At 59.2% G+C, this 14,258-nt stretch overlaps 2 protein-coding genes across 6 annotated transcripts in view; one reads left to right on the forward strand and one right to left on the reverse strand.

Annotated features, from left to right (window-relative positions):
* Positions 1-4,519, forward strand: part of SLC25A48 (solute carrier family 25 member 48) — a 49,560-nt gene extending 45,041 nt beyond the window's left edge. For all 5 annotated transcript variants that reach the window (XM_051843408.2, XM_070076121.1, XM_051843409.2 and 2 more), the window contains 2 exons: positions 1,325-1,454; positions 4,192-4,519. In XM_051843408.2, the coding sequence (XP_051699368.1) occupies positions 1,325-1,447 (123 nt within the window). In that variant the 3' untranslated portion in view covers positions 1,448-1,454; positions 4,192-4,519. The remainder of the gene's footprint in view (positions 1-1,324; positions 1,455-4,191) is intronic.
* A 6,413-nt stretch (positions 4,520-10,932) lies between these two features.
* IL9 (interleukin 9) lies at positions 10,933-14,048 on the reverse strand. The gene is made up of 5 exons (XM_002710105.4): positions 13,935-14,048; positions 13,655-13,690; positions 13,538-13,570; positions 12,124-12,252; positions 10,933-11,034 (listed from the first exon to the last, which is right to left on the reverse strand). The coding sequence occupies exons 1-5, from the start codon at positions 14,046-14,048 to the stop codon at positions 10,933-10,935; spliced, it is 414 nt and encodes a 137-aa protein (XP_002710151.2).
* Positions 14,049-14,258: the final 210 nt, after the last annotated feature.

Consider the following 14,258-nt stretch of genomic DNA (forward strand, 5'->3'; position numbering starts at 1 on the left):
GACTTGAACCACCGCTCCAGTGTGAGCCGCCCAGCACTGCAGGTGGTGGCTGAACCCGCTGCACCCCAGTGCCAGCCCCTTTCTCGGGTTTTCCATAAACTTTTAAAGAGGCCTAGGCGTGCGTGCATGCGGTTGTGCACGCATTTGTGTCTTTGAGTGTTTATGCAGGAACAGAATAGTCTGGAACGGAGCCCCACATGGCCCTGGCCGTTGCGGGGTCTGAAGGCGGCGGTGTAGGAGGGGATGGGGCTTTTCCCAGGCCCCGTGCCGGCCACGATTCCCACCAGGCTTGGACTCTGACTCAAGGCCATTCCCTTCCCACATGCCTTTCACTGAAGCCAGGCACCAAGCCCTGGGCCCTCACATACACCCTGCTCTCGCTTCGTGGTGATAAGAAGTAGCCGGGGTACAAGTAGCTGGGGTACAACAAAGTAGCCCACGAAGGCACTGGGATAGTTGGCCTCGGCACTCACGGAGGATGGCCAGAGAGCAGCCTCTGTGATGGGGAAAGCAGAAGTCGGGGGCCTATGGGGAGAGGGCTGGGAGTCGGGATCCACGCTCTGCCCACCACCCGCAGACAGAAGGGTCCCACTCAGAGTGGGGCCCAGGGGCACGCCCAGCATGGAATCTTCCCCCTGGGAGCCTGGCCCAAGTCCCTGCAGTGATCCACCCCTCTGGTGAGGCCATGGAATCCGCACAGGTTAGACATGCAAGGGGCGGATACACGTGATCAGGGGCCTACTTGTCCCCCGCCTGAAGGCTCCGGGCTTGGCCGAGCCACTCGCCCGCCTCCGGGCATCCCTGTCCACTTCTCCCTTCTCTGGGCCACGCCGCCTCCACTGGTCCTTATCGTCTGGTTGAGCTCTTCAAAGCAACCCCATCAGGTTTGAACCCATCTTACAGCTGGGGACATGGAGTTCCGGAGAGTTTGCCACTGGCCCGAGTGAGAGCTACAAAACAGGAGGGCTCCCAGTCTGTGAGGTGAAGCACAGCCCAGGCTCCTCTGCTGGCTGTCGTTTTGGGGACCCCCGGGGAGCACCTGCCACCCTGTGGGGTCATGGCCCAGTGCCCTGTGTCGCTAGGATTCGCAGATCTCTGAGGATCATGTGTGTGTTGGGGGCGGTGGTGCAGGCAGGCGTCTGTGCGTGTGTCGTGGTCTGGGAGAAGAGGCACCGTCAGACCCACGGGGGTGCGGCGGGGTGTGGCCGGGGCAGCCCATGGGGGTCTGGGCCTGCAGCAGTCCCTGGGGCTCTGCAGGGACCAGCGCAGGGCAGGCCAAGGGGTGTGTGCGGGTCCCCGGGACTAATGGGCCCCCCGGGGCCAGGTGTTTTTCAGGGGCATCACCGTGAACGCGGTGCGGGGTTTCCCCATGAGCGCGGCCATGTTCCTGGGCTACGAGCTCTCGCTGCAGGCACTCCGCGGGGACCACGCCGTGACCAGCCCGTGAGCGCCAGGTCAGTGGGCTTCCCTGCAAATGTGGCTCCCGAATCCTTCCGCATTCAGCTTGTCTGCTGCCGGAGTCCCTCCCCCCTCCCGCTCTCACGTGAGGGGCCGGGCCTCAGTCACTGGCGTCTGTGGAGAGCTCACGTGTCGGTGGCCAGCTCACCTGTCCCTTTCCTGCTCACCAGCTTGCTCCACACCCTCTTCTCACTCCTTCCTCCCTTGTTCTTGGCTCCGCCAGCTGTTTGTCATCCGGGCCTCCTCCTCCAGGTTGCCTGCCTGATTTCTCAGCCGGGAGGAATGGATCCTGCTGGCGAAGTGCCCGTCCCATGGCATCACTGCTGCCTGTCTACCCCCTCACTCCCAGCCCAGCTCCAGCCCTGTGCACCCAGTCACTGGCCCCTCGCACCCTCGCATGGGGCCGGGCATCCAAACAGCCGCTCAGCAACATCACTGGATGGGGCCGATCTCCTCCTGCTTTTCCCTCTCTGTCCCCAAACCTGCCGAGCTCAGAGGACAAGGCAGCGTGGGTCACCGGCTTTCTGTCAACCAAGAGGCCATTTAGCGGCAGCCTTGGTCACGCGAAGTCTCCCTGGGAGCAGGTTCTTGATCAGGAAGTGCGGCCGGCCTCGTGGCTGCCTGCCCTGGGGACAGCCGGGAGCAGGGACGACACGGGGCCCCGACAAGAGGCCGCCTGGCTGCCCGTGGTGAACAGAATGCCGGGACTTCTTGCTAAGGCACTGGTATTCACAGCCTTCCTTGGCTTTTGCCTTTTTAATAGAAGGCAAAGGGCGGTCCACGTTTTGCATTGTTGAGCATCTTGGGTGGATGAGGAGTTACCGCAGGGTGATGTCCCAGCAAGGGGAAGGTGTCTCAGCTGTCAGCGACCCACATTTAACAGGTAAAAGTAACTTAAAAAAAAAAAAAGATTTATTTGTTTGTAAGGCAGAGTTACAGGGATAGAGGGAGACAGAGAGAGATCCATTTTCTGTGCGGTGGTTCACTCCCCAAATGGCCACAATGGCTGGAGCTGGGCCAGGTGCCTGGAACTCCAACCTGGTCTTACACACGGGTGGCAGGGGCCCACGTATGTGGCCATCTTCTGCTGCATTCCCAGATGCATTGGCAGGGAGCTGGATCAAAACTGGAGTAGAAGATGGACCAAGTGCTTGGCCCCTGCACCCACTTGGGAGACCAGAAGAAGCTCCTGGCTCCTGACTTCGTACTGGCCCAGCTCTAGCCGTTGTGGCCATTTGGGGAGTGAACCAGCAGATGGAAGATATCTCTGTCTCTCCTTCTCTCTCTCTCTCTGTAACTCTACCTTTCAAAATAAATACAGAAATCTTTAGAAAAAAAAAAAAGTGGAGCAGCTGGGACCGGATGGCAGCTTAACCCACTGAGCCACATGCCAGCCCCCAAATAAAAGGAGCTTTGAAAAAATCTTCTGTGGGTACTTTGAAAAGTTGATGGAAAATGGAATTAAAAGATAGTTATTTTGGTGAAAAAAAAATTTCAGATCCATGCATAAGAGGGGTCTTCAAAAAGTTCATGGAAAATGTGTATTTTTAAAAGACTGTGTAAGGGATTTCATAAATCTTTGACCAAAATATCTTGCAGTTCCATTTTCCCACGAGTTTTCAGAAGCATCCTCATATAAATCAAACCAATGCTTTTTTTCTTTTACTGTGGGAAAAATAAGAAAATACCAATTAGCCCTGTGAAGTAAATAAAAAGACCCGTCATGGTGAGGCCTTGTGGGGCTCCCAGGGTTTTCCACGCGTGTGTCCAGTTGGGATCGGGCTACTCGGTGCTCTGCCCAGATGTGCTCAGGACCACTGTTCCCGGCCACCCGTCTGCAGCCGCCCAGGGCCTTCCCCTCTGGGCCTCCCGGCCCTGGCCTGCGCTCTCGCCGCCCTCATGGCTGGCCTCGTTGGAAGCCAACCCGTGGTTTGCCCTTACCAAGCAGTGACCATCCCCACGGAAGCTCTGCTTTTTGCAGGTCCCTGTCCAGCCAGGGTGCATGGACACTGTCCCCCTCGGGAATGGAGGTGGTGAGGACCGCTGGGCTGGAAGAGGGGGTCTTCCAGCACCTGGGCAGGGCCTCTTCTTAAACAAGCCTCGCCCAATGCACCTGATGTCCCACTCCGACCCAGACCACCGAGGCCTTGGCACAAGTCCTGGGGCTTCACTGCCTTCTGAGTTTTGGGGCACTGACATCTACCCCTGATAATGTGGGAACCAGGGCTCCCTCATGGTCTGGGCCAAGGGCAGAGAGAGACGGTGAGCGTTAAAGAGCTCGGGTCCCTGGGAAGCGGGGGTGCCGTCCGCGCTCTCCGCAGTTCCCCGGGCACGCGGCAGGAGAGACATTCACAGCCCGCAGCCCCCACAGTCCTGCAGGGAGGGCACTTCACTTCCGTCCACACACTGCGTTACATCCCTCCCGGGCTGCATGTAGCAGGGACAGTCGGAGAGCCTGCAAGCCCTGTGTGCGTGTGTGCTGCTGTTTCGCGGTGAAGTCAGAATCGGCATGAGCCAGCTGGCCTCGGTGGCAGAAGGAGGTCCCAGTCCCCCCTCTGCGGCGTGGCCAGGGCCCAGGAATGCATGGTGTGGTTGCTGCCGGTGCACCAAGATCCTGGCAGAACCCTCCTGGACGAGGCCGGCCCCCAGCCTGCTGTCACGGTGACTCTGTGCCCACCAGTGAGCTCACGCCTTGCTGTCCCCTGCTTAGATGTCCTGCTCTTGCCTTTCTAGGGCTGGTGTCCCCTGACCTGGGCCTCGCTCCACAACAGCTCGACGCCCCCAGAAGCTGTGGTGAGGACGGGCTCCACCCGCCGCGCTCCGTGCCTGGTGGGCCCTCTGCCCGCTGCTGTCCCAAGCACTCTGCTGCGCGCCCGGCTGGCTCCGGGTGTGGCCTTGGAAGGAACCTGGGCTCATGGGCCGATGGTTCGCCGTCTGGCTCGGCTCTCGACAGCACCTGGCGAAAAAGAAGGTCACATAGACCCCGAGTCCCTGACGCTTGTATATTCCCGGGGGCTCTGACGTTGCCGCGAAGTTTCCAAATAAAGGAGTGGAAATCCTCTCTGGGTTGTTCCTGAATGTGCTGCCCGTGCCTGTCTTCCCTGGCAGCTCTTCCCGAGGGAGGAGAGGGGCTGCCCTGGGCCACAGTCCTCACTCTCACTCTCTGGTGCCCACGGTCATGACTGTGTGACCTTGTGTTTTCCTGCCACTGGAGCCTCCCTACATTGTTCACTCCCCGGGGACAGCGCCGGTGAGCTAGGACAGCATCCCAGAGTGTCGGGCCCTGGCCAGCCCCACATGGGGCAGGAAGAAGAGGAAGGCCTCTCCTCTCCACCACTCCCCAGGCTCCTCCTGCTGCCTCTCCCACCACCCAGTTTAAAATGGCATCTTCCCAGGCCTGGTGTTGTGGCATAGTGGGATAAGCTGCCACCTGCGACGCCAGCATCCCATATGGGCGCCAGATCAAGTCCTGGCTGCTCCACTTCCAATCCAGCTCCCTGCTCATGTGCCTAGGAAAGCACAGAAGATGGTCCAGGTGCTTGGACCCCTGCACCTATGTGGAAGGCTAGATGGAGTTCCTGGCTCTTGGCTTTTGTCATTGTAACCATTTAGAGAGTTAACCAGTGGATGGAAGACCTCTCTCTCTCTCTCTCTCCCTCTCTTTCTCTCTCTCTCTCACTGCCTTTCAAATAAATAACTAAAATCCCCTTTTTCAGTTGTACCTTCCTTCGCTACTACCCAGTGTTTTTTCTCATCTCTGACATGTAGGCTGACTTGGGAATTCTTTTAGATTGAGGGCCTTTTTCAATGTAACCTTGTGATTTCCACAAGGTCACAGCTCCTTAAGAGCTGTGTTCCCAGCAGCCCCTGGGACAGCAGCACCCAGCAGGTGCCTGCCCCGCCCCAGGCTTCTCTGAGCTCGCCTTCACCCTGGACCACTGACCCCTCATCCCTGGCAATGGGGGTCTCAGCTCAAGGCCCAACTCAGAAGTCAAAACCTGGGGCCTCCCTGCATCCCCTGCCACCCCCCCCCCCAAGCTTGCCCCGCAAGCTTGCCCTCCTGCAGCTTGCCCAGCCGAGAGCCACGCCTGGGGCTGCAGGCCCTGCGGCACATCTTGTTCTCACCTGCCTGTGTGCACCAAAAGCCAGGGCTAACGCCCCCTAGTGCCCAGGCTCAGCACAGCAGCAGCAGACACAGGCAGCGTTTGGCAGGAAGGCTGTGTACATCTCTGGGCAAAAATGCCAGCGGCACCATTAACTCAGAGGTGTTTGTCACCGTGGAAATTACCGAACTTTCTACACACCCTCCACCAAAGGCGGTGCAGCCACGCTCTGCAGGAGCACCCGGAGCCACCAGGAAGCGGGAGCTCCACCGACAGGGCTTGCTCCAGAAATAGTGGGTCAACACCCAGCATCAGGTAGACCAAGTGACGGGGCACAATGGACGAAGCTGCTCGTAGGCACCGAGCATCGGGATCGACACAGCAAACTCTGACACTGGGCTCCGCGGAAGCCGTGCCATTTCTGGCTGGATCGTGACCCCGCGCAGCACCGTACTCTGCCGTTGTTCACAGGTGAGCCTGATCGCTTTTAGAACTTTGCCAAGAAGAGCACGTCGGGGCTCTTTGATTGCAGGCTGCGGGCCGGCTCTGGAGCACAGCACAGCCCAGCCCCCGGCTCTCATGCTTTGTCTCCAACATATTGGCTGCGTCCATCCTCCGCCCACAGCACCTGGGCTCAACTCCAGGGAAGACACTCACAGCCATCCCCAGTGCCAGCCGGTCCCTGGGAGGGGCCGGTCTTGGGTCTCCATGGGGATGGCAGTCTTGCACCACGCCTGGGGCCCACAGCTCCTCCATGGACTCATCATGGCCTGTGCCCGATGCTGGGCGGGCACGGGGGTGACGATGGCAGGGAGCCCCCCTCTGGGAGCTGGGTATCAGCCGCTGATTCCTGTCAGTCTCAGCAGTCTTCAGAGGGGTGGGATTGTGTTCTAAACATGGCGGAGGACACATAGCAGGGGGTGCCTGTGTGCTGGGCTGGGGGCTGCTGGCTTGTCCCTTTGGCCTCACTGGGCGTGGTGGCGGGAACACCGATGCCCCCAACCCCCAAGGCACTCCTCCGACTCACCGGGGGCTTTTGCTCACCTCCCACCATTTGCCAGCTGAGAACAACAAGAATACCCGTCACTGAGTATGCTGACTGACAGCGTGCACATCCGCAGCACGCCCCCGGAAGTCAGAGCTCTCTGCAAGCCAGCGTCGCCACCAGGAAGGCTGGCTCCGTCTTCCTCTCCAACATCTGCCTTACACGGAGGGGCCGCTGGCGCGGACGTGACACCAGTCACCCCGTGGCCTTTGGGAAAGGCCGTGTGCCACGTGGGAGGATGCGAGTGAACGGGGAGGTAACAGGAGGAAGCGGTAGGAAGGTACTTTTGGTTTTGTGGGCCCCTTGGAGAACTCTGCAAAAGTGATGACCCCAGAGGCAAAGGCTGCTATACTGCAGAACCGCCACTTGGTGGCAGCACAGGTCAACTAATCCCGCCAGCGCTTCGAGCCTCACAGCTCCATGAGAGCAGGGGTCCTGCAAACTTCTTACCTTTGTTGTCCTTTTCTTTCTCCATTTTGAAAAGGGCCTCAAACTAGAAAGACCTTCACCTTGAAGCCCTGTCCCAGGCAGCGTCAGCCACATGCCTGATGTTGGCAAGCTCACGTCCCTCTGGGCCTCAGTCTCCACACCTGCAAAATGGCTGCACGGGTCCCCTTTGCAGAGCAGGGAGGGCCTGGTCTGATGGGTGGGTGAACCATCTTTGAGGCTAGCAGCACCTGGCCTTGGCTTTAGCCCGAGATCTCCTGCAAACAGCTCGGCCTGGGGCCTGGCAGCCGGACCGGGCAGTAGCTTACCCGTCTGGGGGCAGTGGGACCCTGCCAGGCACAGTGTGTGACGTCTTTGGGCTTCGGTTTCCTCTTACGTGTACTAGGAATCATTATAGCCAGTCATATAAACACCGAGGGGGTAGCTCTGAGGTCACTACAAGGCAGGCTTTGCACGGCACCTGGCACGCAGGGAACGCTCAGAAAATGCCGCTGCCTCTGTTCCCTCCAGGGCGCCTGCTGGGTGAATCTCTGCTCTCCCGGTAAGGAGAGTAACAGCGCAGCGCAGGCCTGGAGCTGCCTGCCCGGCCAATCTGTGGGTTCCAGGCTTCTGCAGAACAGCCGAGGGAGAGCACCCGGCGTGCAGGTGACTCCCCAGCGCCTGGCTCCCTGCAGGTCTGGTCTCCTGGGGCTGCCTTCTGAGCATCTGTCCCTGCTGTGATCCTGTGGCTGGGTAGCTGGCGGGGGTGGCGTCCCCTGGTGCAGCAGGCGCCAGACCACAGGCACCGGATGACTAGGCCGCAAGTCTGGCGCCAGTCATTCAGAAAGCCCAGGTGCAGGAGAGCAAGCGCAGCCGAGTAGAGACACCCGGGCCCGGCCTGGCGGTGTTGGGCGGGAGCACCCCGCCCCTCTGTAAGCTGATCTGCCCTGCAGCTCGCTGGTCCCGGATCAGGCTTCGGCATCCAAGCAGCTCTGAGAACTCCAGGTGGGCTGTGACTCTTGGCCGTGACAGTTGACCACTTTGTGCGAATACTCGGATGTGCTGGAGGCTGGAACTGGAGGCTCTGGGCCTGCTGTGGGTGCTTGTGAAATACGCTGTGTGAATTCGCGCTAACTCTGAGAGTGCGAGAGTGGGAATTCAGACGCCTGTGTGACCCTCAGCTTCTGGGTGGGGGAGTGCGGAGGGTGTTGGGATGGATTATCTTACCCCCAGGCTGCGGTCAGAAGAAACAGAACCAGAGCGTGTGCACCTGCTGTCGGCAGGTGAAGCACAAGGCGGAGTGGGCGGAGGGTCTGGAATCGGGCAGCTGGGCGGGAATGCCTGCTCCAGGTCTCTCCGGCTGTGGGAACTCGGGGACGGCCCCTACCCTTTCTAAGCTTTGCTTTCCACAGCTGCCAAACAGAAATACAGATATCTGCTTCCCGCCGTCGAGAGGGAGTTGGGAGGTGCTGCCTGCCTGGTGCATACAGAGCAAGAGCTCGTTTAGCAGGTGGCGGGGCCGCACGGGGAGAGGGACATTCAGTACAGAGGTCACAGCGCTGTGCGGGACCCCTGCGTCCCATCTCAGAGGCCTGGCCGTGCTCCCAATGCCAGTTCCTTGCCGATGCATTTCCTGGAACACGATGGCTCAAGTACTTGGGTCCTTGCCACCCACATGGGAGACATGCATTGTCTTCAGCCTGGCCTAGTCCTGCCTGTTGCTGGCATCTGGGGGATGAACCAGTGAATGAGAGACTCTCTCTCTCTCTCTCTCTCTCTCTCTCTCTCTCATGGAGTGGCAGCTGCTAGGGACTATATAGGCCAGAGCAGGGAGCCAGGCAAGGCAGCCAGACCCAGGGCGAGGAGCCCCCAGCATGGAGAGAGTGGGCAGCAAGGACCCCACGTGGCCAGCACTAGGAGTGTCTGGGAAGAAATGATAGAGAAGCTGCTGGAACAGCCCACCGGCTACTGTTGCAGAGTGAATCCTCCCACCTGCTAGTACAGCCCGGCCGCAGACGCCCACCTTGCCCGGCCCTGTGCCCCATACCCCGCCCCCACCGCACAGGGCTTTCTCCTCCTGAGAAGGAGATGGGGGTGCAGCACCAGGTCTGGTGGCCGCCAGCACTCAGTGAGGCCCAGGGGTGCCCCAGCGACCTCAGCTGGCTGCTCTCTGATGCAGGTGTGGGCTCCCGGGCACACGGCATTGGGAGCGGCAGCCTGTTCTCACAGTCTTTGGGGACCCTCATAAATCTGTACACGTAAGTTGCCAAGAAACCTGTGTCTCTCCATGCCAGCTAAGGCTTAACAAACGGGCAAACTCGTCACCCCCTCCCCTTGCCTCCCTTGGCTGAACTCCTTCCCTTCACCCTGGGCTGGGCTGCAGGCAGCGGACAAAGCTGTGCCCACTCTGGCTGCTCAGGAAGCCCCAGGCCTCCAGCGAGATGAGAACGTGTCCCCTGCGCCTCAGAGCTGGCACTCGCCGACGCGGCTGATGTTGCGCCTGAGCCCAGACGCTGTTCCTGCGGCTCTGGCCCTTCTCTAGTACCCGATGAAAAGACGCGGGGACACGAGCCCGCCGGGGAGCGGGGCCCCTCTCATTCTGGCTTCACCGTGGTGTCCGCTCTGCAGGCTCTTCCTGCACCTCGGGCCGCAGCCCTCCCCAGCCCCACACCTGCAGCTGCTGGGTGACCTGAAGCTCACATGGCGTGGCCGCTGGCATCTGCCCCCTCCCCAGTGGCCAGGTGTGTGGAGCCCGGCCTGGGGCTGCCTCGAGGTACGGGGCAGGAAACGCTTGCCATGGTCTGTTGGTGGCTTAAGGAGGCTGGATTCTCCAAGGTGAAGGTGTTGAGGGCCCTTTAAGAGAGGCAGGTGGGTGTTTAAGAGGGGAGAGGCTCTCACCGGAAGTCAGCCTCTGGAGCCCTGAGGACAGCAGACCTCTGCACTTTATAAAGTCCTCAGCCTCAGCTGTTCTGTCCTAGGCACACAGAGGGAACTCAGACGCCAGCCTTCCAAGCACCTGTAGTGCATCGCGTTCTCTGTCGTCTCCAGGCGTGCACAAACCCAGTCTAGACACCGGTTCGTACCCGCTTTCACAGCTCAAAGGCTTCCCTTGCCTGCACTGAGCCCATGTTTCTACGGCACCGGCGCTAGATGGGAGAGCGGAGGAGAGGCAGTTCCCAGCGTGCACACCGGGAGAGGCGGCAACAAGCACTCGGCACGGTGAGTTGACGTGAGACGGCATCTTGGCTGGGGTCGGCCTCGCGGAAGGCAGGCCGGGCCCGGCATTCGGGGAGAGGGGCAGGTGGAGTACTAAGGTGGGCGTAGCTGCAGCTGCCCCGGGCTGGCAGCCTGCCTCGCTCAGCCAGCCCCCGAGCCTGTCCCCCGGGTGTGCTGCCACGCGCTGGGGGCTCGCTGGAGATCTCCTGGCTCCCAGGTTTCTCTGCTTTGATGCCCTGACCCAAGGGCCTGCTCCCCAGCGCTTCTCCCAGGTGAGCTGCCAGCTGTTGGCTCTCTGACCTGTGCCCAGGCCACCATGCTGGAGCAGTCTCCCTGCGCGTGGAGTCAGCTGTGCCCTGAACCGCCCACCCTCAGGCCTGCCCTCAGCCTCGGCCAGACGGCGCCCCCACCACGGCCTCCCGGCCCGTCCTGGGGTCCCGTGTCTTTATCATCATAGGCTCTGCCCCTCCTCCAGGGCCTTGGATGTCTCTGCTCTGAGCAGACAGGACTAAGCAAGTGCCAGAGAGTAGCTCGGGTGCCTTTTCTCATGCATATTTATTCCAAAATAAAGAGAATTGTAAATGTTCACAACGGACTCAGAATAGCTTACTTGATTCCTACAATTGCAACCCCTAAAGAGAAGGCTTCTGCCATGCAATAAATAGAATAAATAACATCTCCTTGTCACGTCCTTGCTTCTTTCTGGAAGACCTCCAGGAGCGTCCTCAGGAACGTCACCGTGGTGCCCGCCGTGGTTTGGTTGCAGGGCTGCTCACAGGAGAAAAGCTGCAGGGACAGAAACACACAAGGGCAGCGTGACTAAAGCAGTCGGGACCCGGGGACCCCGGAGCCCAGAGCGTGGTCCGTCCGGGGGTGGGACGGGCAGGCAGGGGGCTGAGGAGGTCCAGGCCCGGCTCAGCTGCTCCGTGGGGCTCCAGGGCCTGCTGACACACACTCTGAGACACGGCCTGATGGTCCCACTGCAGGAGATCTTTTGTGGGATGCTTTAGGGCCTGCTGTGTGTCAGGACGCTCTTTGGTTGTCCCTCCAAGTTCACTTTAGTTCAAGTTCACTCGGGCCCGAGTTCACATCTCAGCCCTGTCACTCCTTCACCATGAAGCATGATGCAACTGAGCCAGCGTCACTGGGCTTCTCTCTCCTCTTTCATGGGTGGAGGTGAAGGGGTGTAGGGGCACCCCACAAAGCGCTGGGAGCATAGAGTAAGAAGAGGAGCTCATTTTGACACAAAAAATGAAAGCCATGCATTTGTTTGTCATGTAATACGCATATTCCACAGGGTTTTTGAAGCTGCACTCCTTGTGCTGAGAATCAGGTGCTGGGCACATGGCTTGCAGCTGATCCCACGGGAGGCAGGAGGGCCCCGGCACCCCCTTGCCCGGAGATCAGTGGGCGGTGGCCTGGGGTGCCTACTCCTGGGCACGTGTAGGTGGCCAGCAGCCAGCCTGACCAGGTGCATTTCCCCTCTGCACCTCCTTAGCCTACAAGTACAGAAAAGTGGCCCTGAGCTTTAGGTCCGGCACCCGTCCCATCACTCGCTGGGATCCTAGGCTCGTTTAACTCTGTGTGGGCTGGCGCCTGCCTGGATAATCCTCACGATTGCTGCTCAGTACACGCAGGAAGAATTCGCTCCTTAGTGCTGGAGAAAAGCGAACGGCCACATCAGCGCAGGAGCTTTCAAAAAGTGGGGGACAGTGCAGCGTCTGGGGCAGATGTAACCCTGTCACTTCTGATTTCTCAGATGGCCCTTAGCAACCCTGAGCTACCGATTCCCGTCCCTCCCGGCTCACATGGGACTGGTGTCCACACGCAGCAGCGGCCGGAGCGTGAGCGCGTGGTGCAGAAAAGCCAACTCACCGGACACTTGCTCTTCAAGGCTTCCACCGTTCTTCTCACGCGGTTGAAAATCAGCGAGAGTTTTGCGTGTGCCTTGGAGTTGGCCGCCTGGGATAGCCCCTCCTGGAAACACGGCGTGGTGCAGTTGTCCTGGGGAACAAGAGAAGCCTGCCAGGACGGCTCTGGGCAGGAGCCACCGGATGTGGTGCCGGAGACCGTGTTAGCCAAGGGAACCCAAGCTCGCGGGGTTTGCACACAAGACCCCGGCAGACCAGGAAGCCGTGCTATTCCGAGCTGGGACCATGTTTCCACATGAGCGTCCCTGGAGGAGATTCCAGAATGTTCCTCCCCTCTTCTCAGACACACGGACCCAGGCGGCGGGGTGGTCTCCCTTCAGCTGACATGGGAAGCTCAGAGTGCCCAGGCTTTGCTCGAGAGAGAGGAGGAGAGGCGGAGAGGGAGAGGGAGCCCCCAGCACTGCCCCTGGGCAAGGGCTTCCTCCCGACTCCACCCGGGAGCTGGGACGTTCTGCTGCCCGTCCTTGCTGCCAGAGCGGCCGGCGCTCCTGTCTGAACCCCTCTCGGGCCACACTCAGACACTCAGACTCTCTGCACAGGCAGAGGAAACCCACACAGGAAGAGGGGGAGTCGAGTGCGAGCACAGCGCTAGTGTCAGCCAGATAAGAGACGGGGTCATCGCTGGCGCAGCTTTGCAACCTTAGTGTTAGCAGCAAATGGGGTGGAAAGCAGGAGGACAGGAGCCACAGCATTCGCTATTTTCTCACTCCCAGTGTGGTTTCATCGCACACCTGACCCATCACCTAGGGAGACAGGCGGGATTCTTTGTTAAATGTTGAGAAGTGTCCACACTTCCTTTTCAAGGTCCTAAAGCTAACAGTACAAAGGAATGTATGTCACACAGGATTTCAAGAGCCTGGTTTTTTTTTTTAAAAGGAATACTGGGGCCAGCGCTGTTGTGAAGTGGGTAAAGCTGCCTCCTGCAGTGCCAGCATCCCATATGGATGCCGGTTTGAGTCCTGGCTGCTCCACTTCAAATCCAGCTCTCTGCTATGGCCTGGGATAGCAGTAGAAGATGGCCCAAGTCCTTGGGCCCCTGCACCTGCATGGGAGACCTGGAGGAAGCTCCTGGCTCCTGGCTCCTGGCTTCAGATCAGCTCAGCTCCAGCTGCTGCAGCCATCTGGGGAGTGAACCAGCAGATGGGAGACCTCTCTCTCTCTCTGCCTCTGCCTCTGCCTCTCTGTAACTCTGCCTTCCAAATAAATAAATAAATCTTTAAAAATAAGGGGGCATATATTAATCTGAAATCATTGCGCTTAAGTAACCACAGCTACCTTACAATATCAAGTAAGGCCATTCCTTATTACATAAACCTTAAAGAAACAGGATCAAGATTCCGTTCTTCCACTGTACTTACAGACGGGATGGGCAGACACAAGCAACCGGTCACCTGCAAAAGAGACATTTCAGAGTGAACATTCCGGATGTGGACCTGCGGATACGTCGGAAAGTTGGTAAGAGCGGGCTCACTCACGTTGGTGCTGCAGTCGCATTTTGAAAGCGGATCATCCTAAGGTGGGAGAGAGACAAAAACCCACAGTGAGTGGCGCGTGTTTCTGCCCATCTGCAGGTACAAGGGGTCTTCCCAAAGTTCATGGAAAGTGCATGTTAGGAGAGTAGGCACGGATTTCAGAATTCATGGTGCCAAGACGAGTCTGTCTCCTAATCCTGCTTTCCATGAACTTCTCCGTGTCCCCTGGTGTCTCACGAAGGCGCTGGTCAGCTGCCTTCCTGCTACGCTTCCCGCAGCCTACCTGTAGACTGTGGATGAGGAAGTCCACATCCCTGACCCCTGCCCGGGTCAGACACCCCTGGGCTGCTACGGAGCAGAACAGGAGGGAGGAGACAAGGACCGTGGCCAGAAGCATCTCGGCACGGGGCTGCAGCTCAACCTGCAGACACCTCCCGATCCAGACTCATTTAAAGCCCCTTGTCAAACGTGGAAAATCCCTGACATCAAACTGATACCACGAGCCCACTTTTTCTCCGTAAGTCGGGGCCACTTGATATTGAGAACAAATCACACTGAGTCACTTGCCAAAGTTTTTTCGTGTGTTGTGCCGGGAAATAGCATTCCT

Source organism: Oryctolagus cuniculus, chromosome 6 (assembly GCF_964237555.1).
Source record: "Oryctolagus cuniculus chromosome 6, mOryCun1.1, whole genome shotgun sequence".
Taxonomy (NCBI): domain Eukaryota; kingdom Metazoa; phylum Chordata; class Mammalia; order Lagomorpha; family Leporidae; genus Oryctolagus; species Oryctolagus cuniculus.

What these genes read in the sequence shown, in the direction of transcription:
- IL9 (XM_002710105.4), bottom strand. Translation starts at nt 14,048, where the DNA reads ATGCTTCTGGCCACGGTCCTTGTCTCCTCCCTCCTGTTCTGCTCCGTA. An exon ending in TCCTCATCCACAGTCTACAG is followed by an intron (nt 13,691 to 13,934) that starts GTAGGCTGCGGG and finishes CTCCCACCTTAG; the next exon opens with GATGATCCGCTTTCAAAATG. An exon ending in CCTTGAAGAGCAAGTGTCCG is followed by an intron (nt 11,035 to 12,123) that starts GTGAGTTGGCTT and finishes CTGTCCCTGCAG; the next exon opens with CTTTTCTCCTGTGAGCAGCC.